The sequence below is a fragment of the Globicephala melas genome, chromosome 8 (genome assembly GCF_963455315.2).
Source record: "Globicephala melas chromosome 8, mGloMel1.2, whole genome shotgun sequence".
NCBI classification, from domain to species: domain Eukaryota; kingdom Metazoa; phylum Chordata; class Mammalia; order Artiodactyla; family Delphinidae; genus Globicephala; species Globicephala melas.
The window spans coordinates 8,608,662-8,622,665 of record NC_083321.1 but is presented as its reverse complement, the minus strand read 5'-3'; the positions used below and the strand labels follow the sequence as shown (position 1 = coordinate 8,622,665).

Below are 14,004 nucleotides of genomic sequence, written 5' to 3'. Positions count from 1 at the left end.
TATGTATAGTAGTTTGCTTCTGTTAAACCCATACCCCTAATTTGTCCCTTCCCACTCCCTCTCCCTTTTGGTAACCATAAGTTTGTTTTCTATGTCTGTCAGTCTGTTTCTGTTTTGTATATATATTCGTTTGTATTATTTTTTAGATTCTACATGTGACTGATATCATATAGTATTTGTCTTTCTCTATCTGAGTTACTTCACTAAGCATGATATTCTCTAGATCCATCCATGTTGCTACAAATGGCAATATTTCATTCTTTTTCTTGACTGAGTAATGTTCCATATATACATATGGAATATATCTTCTTAATCCAGTCATCTGCTGATGGGCATCTGAGTTGCTTCCATGTTTTGGCTATTGTAAATAATGCTGCTACAAACATTAGTGTGCCTGTATCTTTTCTAATTAGTGTTTTGGTTTTTGGGGGATGTATACCCAGGAGTGGAATTACTGGATCATATAGTAATTTCTTTTCTAGTTTTTTTTGAGGAATCTCCACACTGTTTTCCATAGTGGGTTCACCAAATTACATTCCCATCAGCAATGTACGAGGGCTCCTTTTTCACCATATCTTCACCAACATTTGTTATTTGTGGTCTTTTTGATGATAGCCATTCTGACAGCTGTGAGCTGATACCCCACTGTGGTTTTGATTTTCATTTCTCTAGTCATTTGCGATGTTGAGCATCATTTCATTTGCCTGTTAGTCATCCATTTGTCTCCTTTGGAAAAATGTGTATACAGGTCTTCTGCCCATTTTTGTTCAGATTATTTGTTTCTTCAGTGTTACAAGCTGTTTATATATTTTGGATATTAACCCCAAGTCAGCTGCATCAACTGCAAATATATTCTGCCATTTTATAGGTAGTCTTTTTGATTTTTGATTGTTTCATTTGCTGTGAAAAAAGATTTTAGTTTCATTAGGTCCCATTTGTTTATTTTTTATTTTATTTCCATTACTCGAGAAGGTAGGTCAAAAAACTCTTGCTGTGATATGTCAGAGAGTGTTCTGCCTATGTTTTCCTCTAAGAGGTTTATAGTATCTGGCCTTACATTTAGGTCTTTAATCCATTTTGAGTTTAGTTTTGTGAATGGTGTTAGGAAGTGTCCTGATTTCATTCTTTTACATGAAGCTGTCGAGTTTTCCCAGCACTACTTATTGAAGAGGATGTCTTTTCTCCATTGTATATTCTTGCCACCACTGTCAAAGATAAGGTGACATATATATATATATATATATATATATATTTTTTTTTTTTTGCAGTATGCGGACCTCTCACTGCTGTGGCCTCTCCCGTTGCGGAGCACAGGCTCCGGACGTGCAGGCTCAGCGGCCATGGCTCACGGGCCCAGCCGCTCCGTGGCATGTGGGATCTTCCCAGACCGGGGCATGAACCCGTGTCCCATGCATCGGCAGGCAGACTCTCAACCACTGCACCACCAGGGAAGCCCCAACATCATTCTTGATGGTGAAAAACTGAAACTATTTCCACTAAAATCAGGAAAAAGACAAGAGTGCACACTCTCACCACTATTATTCAACATAGTTTTGAAAGTTTTAGCCACAGAAACCCGAGAAGAAAAATAAATAAAAGGAATCCTAAGAGGGAATGAAGATGTAAAACTCTCACTGTTTGCAGATGACATGAAACTATAGAGTTTCCTAAAGATGCTACCAGAGAATCCTAAAGGTGTTACTAGAAATCTACTAGAGCTAATCAATGAGTTTGGTAAAGTAGCAGGATACAAAATTAATGCACAGAAATCTCTTGCATTCATATACACTAATGGTGAAAAATCTGAAAGAGAAATTAAGGAAACACTTGCATTTACCATTGCAACAAAAAGAATAAAATACCTAGGAATAAACCAACTAAAGGAGACAAAAGACCTGAATACAGAAAACTATAAGATGCTGATGAAAGAAATTAAAGATGATACAAAGAGATGGAGAGATATACAATGTTCTTGGATTGGAGGAATCAACATTGTGAAAGTGACTATACTACCCAAAGCAATCTACAGATTCAGTGCAATACCTATCAAACTACCAATGACATTCTTCACAGTACTAGAACAAAAAATTTCTCAATTAGTATGGAAACACAAAAGACCCTGAATAGCCAAAGCAATGTTGAGAAAGAAAAATGGAGATGGAGGAATCAGGCTCCCTGAGTTCGGACTATACTACAAAGCTACAGTAATCAAGACAGTATGGTACTGTCTAGAAATATAGATCAATGAAACAGCATAGAAATCCCCAAGATAAACTCAAGCATATATGGCCACCTTATCTTTGATAAAGGATGCAAGAATATACAATGGAGAAAAGACAGCCTCTTCAATAAGTGGTGCTGGGAAAACTGGACAGCTACATGTAAAAGAGTAAAATTAGAACACTCCCTAACACTATACACAAAAATAAACTCAAAATGGTTTAAAGACCTAAATATAAGGCCAGACACTATAAAACTCTTAGAGGAAAACATAGGAAGAACACTCTATGATGTAAATCACAGCATGATCCTCTTTGACCCATCTCCTAGAGAAATGGAAATAACAACATAAATTAACAAATGGGCCCTAAAGAAACTTAAAAGCTTTTGCACAGCAAAGGAAAACATAAACAACATGAAAAAACAATGCTCAGAATGGGAGAAAATATTTGTAAATGAAGCAAGTGACAAAGAATTAATCTCCAAAATTCACAAGCAGCTCATGCAGCTCAATATCAAAAAAACAAACAACCCAATCCAAAAATGGGCAGAAGACCTAAGTAGACATTTCTCCAAAGAAGATATACAGATTGCCTACAAACACATGAAAGCATGCTCAAAATCACTAATCATTAGAGAAATGGAAATCAAAACTACAATGAGGTATCACATCACTCTGGTCAGAATGGCCATCAGCAAAAAATCCACAAACAGGGGCTTCCCTGGTGGCACAGTGGTTGGGAGTCCACCTGCCGATGCAGGGGACACGGGTTCGTGCCCTGGTCTGGGAAGATCCCACATGCCGTGGAGCAGCTGGGCCCGTGGGCCATGGCCGCTGAGCCTGCGCATCTGGAGCCTGTGCTCCGCAATGGGAGAGGCCACAACAGTGAGAGGCCCGCATACCGTAAAAAAAAAAAAAAAAAAAAAAGAATCATATAGCCCACTGTTCAATGCAGCACCATTTACAATTCCCAGGACATGGAAGCAACCTAAGTGTCCATCGATAGATGATAAAGAAGATGTGACGCATATATACAATGGAATATTACTCAACCATAAAAAATAATGACATTCAGTTATTTGTAGTGAGGTGGACGGACCTAGAGACTGTCATACAGAGTGAAGTAAGTCAGAAAGAGAAAAACAAATACCGTATGCTAACACATGTGTATAGAATCTAAAAAAAATGAAAATGGTTTTGAAGAACCTTGGGGCAGGGCAGCAATAAAAACGCAGACATAGAGAATGGACTTGAGGACACGGGTAGGGGGATGGGTAAGCTGGGACAAAGTGAGAGAGTGGCATGGACATATATACACTACCAAATGTAAAATAGACAGCTAGTGGGAAGCAGCTACATGGCACAGGGAGATCAGCTCGGTACTTTGTGTCCACTTAGAGGGGTGGGATAGGGAGGGTGGGAGTGAGATGCAAGAGGGAGGAGATATGGGGACATATGTATACATATAGCTGATTCACTTTGTTATACATCAGAAACTAACACACCATTGTAAAGCAATTATACTCCAATAAAGATGTTAAAAAAAAAAAAGAGAGTCTCAGCTGTAGGAATGATGTGGTTATCAGGGGAGACCACAGAAACCTAGTTCAGCTCCTTTGGGGCAAAAATTCACCCAGCCCAGGGTGTGTAACAGCCCAGGATGCCTCCATCCATCTTTCAGAGTGTCAACCTCTCACCTGAACCTCAAAATAAACTGAATTTTGTGGACTGTGTGGATCACCATCACCATGGTTGTGGAGAACAAGTTGGTGATGTTGAAAAAATCAAAAACTGGGTAATTTTGTCTCTGCATCCCCAAAAAAGAACAGAAAACGATTATTTGTTGGAATGTTGGTTGTGCTTTAGAAAAGGAAACTAAATGAAATATAAATGACTGATTCCAAACAGCCAATAAGGAAAGACGAGATGAGATGTTTGGGATCCTGGTGGTTGATCTTTGTGCTTCACTGCTGACCTGCTTTAGGCCCTTAATTTCCACCATGTCTCCTCTTCAGAGATGTGAGATCTGTGACTGTGTGGTGCAGGCTGGTCTGTTCTCCAGCTTCTTTGCCTTCTTCTCCCTGGTGAAGATAAAATGCAGAATAAAGCTGATCCTAAAACTGAAAAAAAAATGATTGTATTTTGTTAATTATTTTAATCTAAATTCAGTGTAAACAATAAAAACACTTGTTTTCTGTTCTTTCCACCGGAAAATCATAAAGCAGCTCACTTCTTTGTGTCTCAAATTCCATTTTCTGGAAGTGACTGAAGACCCTGTATCAGCCTTATTTTAGCTTGTTTAGAGACCATTGTACATGCCAAAGTCCAAATTTGACTTTACAGAAATCACTGAGCCCAAGCACATTCAGAAAGTAAAACTTTAAACAGATTTAATGGTCATCAGAGAGAAGTATCTTTGGTAAATTATTTTCTCTGTGACTTTTCTAAAGAAGAAATACCTCCTGATTCCAAAAGGACTGGGGAAATTGCTTCCACTGCTCTGTTGCAGTACTGAGGTCACAGGAACCAGTGATGAGAAACTGGTGTGAGGTCACATAGACTTAGTGTCAATTAGTGAAAGGAAATGTTTTTCTCCCTTTGAAGTTGTAGCTAAAGTCATCCTGACTCTTCGTGAGGATCACCTGTACACAATGGCCTTTGAGGAACTCCTGGATGAATTTGGTGACCTGGGGAACTTCCAGATCCTTCAGCTGGTTTTTTTTTTTTTTTTTTTTTTGGCGATACGCGGGCCTCTCACTGTTGTGGCCTCTCCCGCTGCGGAGCACAGGCTCCGGACGCGCAGGCTCAGCGGCCATGGCCCACGGGCCCAGCTGCTCCGCGGCATATGGGACCCTCCCGGACCGGGGCATGAACCTGTGTCCCCTGCATCGGCAGGCGGACTCCCAACCACTGCGCCACCAGGGAAGCCCCTTCAGCTGGTTTTAATTCTTCCTTCTCTCATGATAGTAGTTTGTCATCTACTGTTGGAGAATTTCACTGCAGCCGTTCCTGGTCATCGCTGCTGGGTCCACATCCTTGATAATGGCACTGTCTCTGATAATGACACTGGGACCCTCAGCCCTGATGTCCTCCTGAGAATCTCCATCCCGTTAGATGCTAGCTTGAAACCAGAGAAATGCCATCATTTCCTCCTCCCCCAGTGGCATCTCCTTCACCTGAATGGGACCTTCCCTAACATGACTGACCTGGACACGGAGCCCTGCATGGGCGGCTGGGTGTATGACCGAAGCTCCTTCTCCTCCACCATCGTGACTGAGGTAAAGTCCCCATTTACCTCTCGTGAGTTCATGTTGTGGGTGTTTACAATAGCATAAAATAAACACAGTTCAACTGTTCAGTTGCTGAGTGGATAATGTAGCCACCTCTCCTTCATTCTTTTAGGAAAAGTGATTGCTTATCTATTTAATTGCCAAGCACTTACAGCACAATTGATGACAGTGAAATCAACAAACTAGACATGAGTTTTACTATCACAAAGCTTTAAATTTAATGTGAAGATTGATGGTTGGATAAGTACTTGATATAAATTGTGGAAAATTATTCTTGGTCATTTGCTCTCAACCTAGTTGCAAATTGCAACTATTTGTTAGTTTTTTAAAAAATTCCATGTCCTGCTACTTGTCTGAGAAACAGATCGGAGTGCATTTCACTCTGGGTGTGAAATCTGGGAATCAGTGTCGAAAAAAAACTTCAGTGGGGCTTCCCTGGTGGTGCAGTGGTTGAGAATCTGCCTGCTAATGCAGGGGACACGGGTTCGAGACCTGGTCTGGGAGGATACCATATGCTGTGGAGCAACTAGGCCCATGAGCCACAACTACTGAGCCTGAGCGTCTGGAGCCTGTGCTCCACAACAAGAGAGGCCGCGATAGTAAGGGGCCCACGCACCGCGACGAAGAGTGGCCCGCGCTTGCCACAACTAGAGAAAGCCCTCGCACAGAAACGAAGATGCAACACAGCAAAAATAAATAAATTAATTAATAAACTCCTACCCCCAACATCTTCAAAAAAAAAAAACTTCAGTGTTTTCAATGTGTGCAAATATTGAGGTCTACTGAGGTATGCTGTGCTAAGTGAATGTAAAGATTGGCCCCAAGATAACCTAGGAGAGTTAGCTGAGGAATTCTAGAAAATATATGCTTAAGCTGAGACATGAATGATTCAGATGAGTAGATGTAGTAAAGGAAGCCAGAGGGTGTGTTCACTGAGGGCTACTGGAGTCAGTGCACATCAAGGGATACAAGATGATGTGAAGCTCCTCTGTGCTGGTTTCCTTCTCTTCCGGTGGGACCTCGTATGTGATCATCAGTCACAGAAATCCCGATTCATGGCTGGAATGCTGGTGTGGGGCCTCATATATGGCCATCTCTCAGACGGATGAGTGTCTCTAGCGCACTGCTGCCCTTCCTCTGTGGTGTTTTCACAGTTTATGATTAACTGTTTCATAAAGAAGTCTTTATTGAGCTCCCCCAGTATACAATTTAAACTGTTGTGGGTTGCCTTGGTTCCCAGGCAGCTATAGATGGAAATGCACAATTAGACTCATTGTGATAAATGCCATTTTGTTGCCACAGAGCTCTCTGTACTGGAGACAGAAATGACCTCTTTATGAGATCTGGGAACATTTCAGAACAGCATTTAGAGGCAAGTTGCCCTAAACTTCATTTATAAAGATGAGAAGGAGTTGCCAATGGGAAGTAAAAGGAATGCAGGCCTTTGCCATAGCTTCTATATTAAGTACCTTACAGATTCAGTGAGCTAAATGTTGTGGCTTCCTACATCAGTCATCATGCTGTGGTTACCCCACTGTAATTAGTATTCATTCTATGAAACCTGGTGCTTTGTTATTTGGTACTGAAGTTGAATTAAGACATGTCGTGGCTATAATCTGGATGTTTGATTCTGTAAAAAAAAAAAAAGCCTCGTTAGAGGTAATACTTGCAAACGTGTAAGGTAATTAATCTGTAGACCCCTGGTGTTATAACTTGTGTGTGAGAGGTTTGGGTTATTCTGTGCCTGGCAGTAATCATTTGAAAGTAAGAGGACAACCATGGCAGCCATACATGCAAGTCTCCTGTAGGGGAGGTGAAAGGCTTAAAGTATCCCTTGTTGTCTGTAAGCCTAACATCATTTAATCCTACAGCTGAAAATTGTGGACTCTGAATGTATCACCTCAGTGTAATTCATAAAAGATTTCAGGGTCAGAGTGCTCATATTGGCCAGTCTTCCAACTGAACCCTTTATGATGATTCACAGTAAAATGCTGATTGATCTCTTTATATGGGCATAGGGTGATAGATATGTGTGGCTGTGTGTGGAAGTGGGTTATGACAGGTGATGAGTGTGGAAACTTAAGGAAAGAAGAGGGAGCCTTATAGCGAAGCTAAAGATTTTAAACTAAAAAGCTTCTGAACACCATCATGAAAAGGAAAAACAAAGTGGGATTATGTCAAACTAAAAAACTTCGCAAACCAAAGGAAATGATCAACACAATGAAAAGGAAACCTACAGAATGAGAGAAAATATTTGAAAGTCATAGAGCTGATAAAGAGTTACTATCCAAAATTTACAGGGAACTACTACAACGAATGGCAAAAATCCACAAATAACCTGACTTTTTAAATGGGCAAAGGAAATCAATAGGTATTTCTCCAAAGATCACATAGAAATAGTGAACAGGTATATGAAAAGATGCATAATATCTCTAATCATTAGAGAATTACAAATGAAAACAATGAGATGTACCCTTATGCCAGTTCAGAAGGCTAATATATCCAAAACATTGTTTTTAAGACCAATGTCAAGGGGCTTTGTCCTTATCTTTCTTTCCAGGAATTTTCCTGTTTCAGGGTATTGTGTAAGTCTAATCCATTTTGAGTGAATTTTTTCAATTGTGTATATAGGGGTCAAACTTCATTCTTCTCTATGTGATTATACAGTTTTTTCAATACCATTACTGAAGACACTGTTATTGGCTTCTTTACCACATATGGTATCTGAAGACTTAATTTCTGGGATCATAAATCTTTTCTATTGGTTTATGGTCTATTTTAATGCCAGTACCATTCTGTTTTATTACTATAGCTTTGTAGTATAATTTGAAATCAAAAGTGTGATGCTTCTAGCTTGGATCTTCTTTGTGAGGATTGCTTTGACTATTTAGGGTCATTGGTGATTTCACATAAATTTTAGGATAGTTTTTCTATTTCTGTGAAAAATGTCATTAGAATTTTGAGAGATTGCACTGAATCTATAGATGGCTTTGCATACTATGGACATTGTAAAAATACTAATTTTTCTAATATGAACTTGGGTCATCTTTCCATTTATTTGTGTCTTACGTTCTTTCATCAAAGTCTTGTTTTCAGTGTCCAGATCTTTCCTCTCCTTGGACAAAATTATACTTAATTATTTTATTCTTTTTGATGCTATAGTAAATGGGACTGTTCCTTTCTTTTTTTTTTTCTAACATCTTTACTGGAGTAAAATTGCTTTACAATGGTGTGTTAGTTTCTGCTTTATAACAAAGTGAATCAGTTATACATATACATGTCCCCATATCTCCTCCATCTTTCGTATCCCTCCCTCCCACCCTCCCTCTCCCACCCCTCTAGGTGGTCACAAAGCACCAAGCTGATCTCCCTGTGCTATGCGGCTGTTTCCCACTAGCTATCTATTTTAGGTTTGGTAGTGTATATATGTCCTTGCCACTCACTCACTTAGTCCCAGCTTACCCGTCCCCCTCCCTGTATCCTCAAGTTGTTTCTCTACTAGGTCTGTGGGGACTGTTGTTTTATCAGCTTTTTCAGAACTTCTTTTTTTTTTTTTAAACATCTTCATTGGGGTATAATTGCTTTACAATGGTGTGTTAGTTTCTGCTTTATAACAAAGTGAATCAGTTATACATATACATATGTCCCCATATCTCCTCCCTCTTTCATCTCCCTCCCTCCCACCCTCCCTATCCCACCCCTCTAGGTGGTCACAAAGCACCAAGCTGATCTCCCTGTGCTATGTGGCTGCTTCCCACTAGCTATCTATTTTACATTTGGTAGTGTATATATGTCCATGCCACGCTCTCACTTTGTCACAGCTTACCTTTCCCCCTCCCCATATCCTCAAGTCCATTCTCTAGTAGGTCTGCATCTTTATTCCCATCTTGCCCCTAGGTTCTTCATGACCATTGTTTTTTTTTTAGACTCCATATATGTGTTAACATATGGTATTTTTTTCTCTCGTTCTGACTTACTTCACTCTGTATGACAGTCTCTAGGTCCATCCACCTTACTACAAATAACTTAGTTTCATTCCTTTTGAGTAATATTCCATTGTATATATGTGCCACATCTTGTTTGTCCATTCATCTGTTGATGAAAACTTTGGTTGCTTCCATGTCCTGGCTATTGTAAATAGAGCTGCAATGAACGTTTTGGTACATGACTCTTTTTGAATTGTGGTTATCTCAGGGTATATGCTCAGTAGTGGGATTGCTGGGTGGCATGGTAGTTCTATTTTTAGTTTTCTAAGGAACGTCCATACTGTTCTCCATAGTGGCTGTATCAATTTACATTCCCACCAACAGTGCAAGAGGGTTCCCTTTTCTCCACACCCTCTCCAGCATTTATTGTTTCTAGATTTTTTGATGATGGCCATTCTGACTGGTGTGAGATGATATCTCATTGTAGTTTTGATTTGCATTTCTCTAATGATTAATGATGTTGAGCATTCTTTCATGTGTCTGTTGGCAATCTGTATATCTTCTTTGGAGAAATGTCTATTTAGGTCTTCTGCCCATTTTTGGATTGGGTTGTTTGTTTTTTTAATGTTGAGCTGCATGAGCTTCTTCTAAATTTTGGAGATTAATCCTTTGTCAGTTGCTTCATTTGCAAATATTTTCTCCCATTCTGAGGGTTGTCTTTTCATCTTGTTTATGGTTTCCTTTGTTGTGTAAAAGCTTCTAAGTTTGATTAGGTCCCATTTGTTTATTTTTGTTTTTATTTCCATTTCTCTAGGAGGTGGGCCAAAAAGGATCTTGCTGTGATTTATGTCATAGAGTGTTCTGCCTATGTTTTCCTCCAAGAGTTTGATGGTGTATGGCCTTATATTTAGGTCTTTAATCCATTTTGAGTTTATTTTTGTGTATGGTGTTAGGGAGTGTTCTAATTTCATTCTTTTACATGTAGCTGTCCAGTTTTCCCAGAACGACTTACTGAAGAGGCTGTATTTTCTCCACTGTATATTCTTGCCTCCTTTATCAAAGGTAAGGTGACCATATGTGCGTGGGTTTATCTCTGGGTTTTCTATCCTGTTCCATTGATCTATATTTCTGTTTTTGTGCCAGTACCATACTGTCTTGATTACTGTAGCTTTGTAGTATAGTCGGAAGTCAGGGACCATCACTCTGATACCAAAACCAGACAAAGATGTCACAAAGAATGAAAACTACAGGCCAATATCACTGATGAACATAGATGCAAAATTCCTCAACAAAATGCTAGCAAACAGAATCCAACAGCACATAAAAGGATCGTACACTATGATCAAGTGGGGTTTATCCCAGGAATCCAAGGATTCTTCAATATACGCAAATCAATCAATGTGATACACCATATTAACAAACTGAAGGAGAAAAACCATATGATCATCTCAATAGATGCAGAGAAAGCTTTTGACAAAATTCAACATCGATTTATGGTAAAACCCCTCCAGAAAGTAGGCTTAGAGGGAACTTTCCTCAACATAATAAAGGCCATATATGACAAACCCACAGCCAACATCGTCCTCAATGGTGAAAAACTGAAACCATTTCCACTAAGATCAGGAACAAGACCAGGTTGCCCACTCTCACCACTATTATTCAACATAGTTTTGGAAATTTTAGCCACAGCAATCAGAGAAGAAAAAGAAAGAAAAGGAATACAAATTGGAAAAGAAGTAAAGCTGTCACTGTTTGCAGATGACATGATATTATACAAAAAGAATCCTAAAGATGCTACCAGAAAACTACTAGAGCTAATTGATGAATTTGTTAAAGTAGCAGGATACAAAATGAATGCACAGACATCTCTTGCATTCCTATACACCAATGATGAAAAATCTGAAAGTGAAATTAAGAAAACACTCCCATTTACCACTGCAACAAAAAGAATAAAATATCTATGAATAAACCTACCTAAGGAGACAAAAGACTTGTATGCAGAAAATTACAAGACACTGATAAAAGAAATTAAAGATGATACAAATAGATGGAGAGATATACCATGTTCCTGGATTGGAAGAATCAACATTGTGAAAATGACTCTACTACCCAAAGCAATCTACAGATTCAATGCAACCACTATTAAACTACCACTGGCATTTTTCACAGAACTAGAACAAAAATTTCACAATTTGTATGGAAACACAAAAGACCCTGAATAGCCAAAGCAATCTTGAGAAAGAAAAACGGAGCTGGAGGAATCAGATATTTCTTTGTTAGCATGTAGAAATGCATTTGATCTCTATATGTTGATTTTGTATCCTACAAAGTTACTGAATTTGTAGATTAGTTCTGACAAATTTTTTTGGTTGAGTTGACAGATTTTCTATGTACAAGTTCATATCATCTTCAACCATAGAGAATATAATTCCTCCTTTCCAGTATGGATACATTTTACTTCTTTTTCTCTCCTGGTAGCTCTGAGTAGGAATTCCAGGGTTATGTTGATAGGAGAGGTGTGAGTGGGCACACTTTTTTCCCCTGAACATAGAGGGAAATATTTCAAAGTGTCACTACTGTGTGTGATGTTACCTGAAGACCTGTTGTATATCATCTTTATTATGTTCAGGTACGTTCCTTCTATACCCAGTTAATTGGGCACTTATATTTTTATCACAAATATGTAGACATTAACAACACACTCTTGAACAAACATTCCACTGAAGAGGAAACTGAAAGAGGGTTTTAAAAATATCTGAGACAAACAAAAACAAAATCACAGCACACCATAATTTCTGAGATGTGGCAAGATACTAGTAAAAGTGAATTTTATATTAACAAATGTCTATGTTAGAAAGAAAAAAGATCTTAAATAAACAATCTAACTTTATACCTCAAAGAAGTAGAAAAAAGAACAAACTAAGCCCAAAGTTAGTAGAAGGAAGTTAACAGTCAATATTACAGCAGCATTAAATGCACCAATATTCAAATTATAGGGGTCCCAGAAGAAGAAGAGAAAAAGAAAGGGACTCAGAAAATATTTGAAGAGATAATAGTTGAAAACTTCCCTAATAGGAAATAGTTAATCAAGTCCAGGAGCACAGAGAGTCCCATACAGGATAAATCCAAGGAGAAACACGCCAAGACACATATTAATCAAACTATCAAAAATTATATACAAAGAAAAAATATTTAAAGCAGCAAGAGAAAAATAACAAATAACACACTAGGGAATCCCCATAAGCTTAACAGCTGATCTTTCAGCAGAAACTCTGCAAGCCAGAAAGGAGTGGCAGGACATATTTAAAGTGATGAAGGAGAAAAACCTACAGCCAAGATTACTCTACCCAGCAAGTATCTCATTCAGATTTGACAGAGAAATTAAAACCTTTAGAAACAAGCAAAAGCTAAGAGAACTCAGCACCACCAAACCAGCTTTACAAAAAATGCTAAAGGAACTTCTCTAGGCAGGAAACACAGAGAAAGAAAAGACCTACAATAACAAACCCAAAACAAATAAGAAAATGGTAATAAGAACATACACATCGATAATTAGCTTAAATGTAAAAGGATTAACCAAAAGACATAGACTGGCTGAATGAATACAAAAACAAGACCTGTATATACGCTGTCTACAAGAGACCCACTTCAGACCTAGGGACACATACAGACTGAAAGCGAGGGGAGGGAAAAAGATATTCCATGCAAATGGAAATCAAAAGAAAGCTGGAGCAGCAATTCTCATATCAGACAAAATAGACTTGAAAACAAAGACTACTACACGTGACAAAGGACACTACATAATGATCAAGGGATCAAACCAAGAAGAAGATATAACAATTGTAAATATTTATGCACCCAACATAGAAGCACCTCAATACCTAAGACAAATACTAGCAGCCAGAAAAGGGGAAATCGACAGTAACACCATGATAGTAGGGGACTTTAACACCCCACTTTCAACAATGGACAGATCATCCAAAATGAAAATAAATAAAGAAACACAAGCTTTAAATGGTACATTAAACAAGATGGACTTAATTCATATTTATAGGACATTCCATCCCAAAACAACAGAATACACATTCTTCTCAAGTGCACATGGAACATTCTCCAGGATAAATCATATCTTGGGTCACAAAATCAGGCATGGTAAATTTAAGAAAATTGAAATCATATCAAGTATCTTTTCTGACCACAACGCTATGAGACTAGATATCAATTACAGGAAAAAAATCTGTAAAAAATACAAACACATGGAGGCTAAACAATACACTACTTAATAACCAAGAGATCACTGAAGAAATCAAAGAGGAAATCAAAAAATACCTAGAAACAAATGACAATAAAACACGATGAGCCAAAACCTATGGGATGCAGCAAAAGCAGTTCTAAGCGGGAAGTTTATAGCAACACAATCCTACCTTAAGAAACAGAAACATCTCAGATAAACAACCTAACTTTACATCTAAGCAATTAAAGAAAGAAGAATAAATAAACCCCAAAGTTAGCAGAAGAAAAGAAATCATAAAGATCAGATCAGAAATAAATGAAAAAGAAATGAAGG

The 14,004-nt window shown here is 38.4% G+C and overlaps 1 protein-coding gene across 1 annotated transcript; it reads left to right on the top strand.

Moving 5' to 3' along the window:
* The first annotated feature begins 4,872 nt into the window (after positions 1 to 4,872).
* LOC115840701 (organic anion transporter 7-like) lies at positions 4,873 to 6,620 on the top strand. Its single transcript, XM_060303996.1, has 3 exons — positions 4,873 to 4,966; positions 5,192 to 5,495; positions 6,521 to 6,620. The coding sequence occupies exons 1-3, from the start codon at positions 4,873 to 4,875 to the stop codon at positions 6,618 to 6,620; spliced, it is 498 nt and encodes a 165-aa protein (XP_060159979.1).
* The last annotated feature ends 7,384 nt before the right edge of the window (positions 6,621 to 14,004 follow it).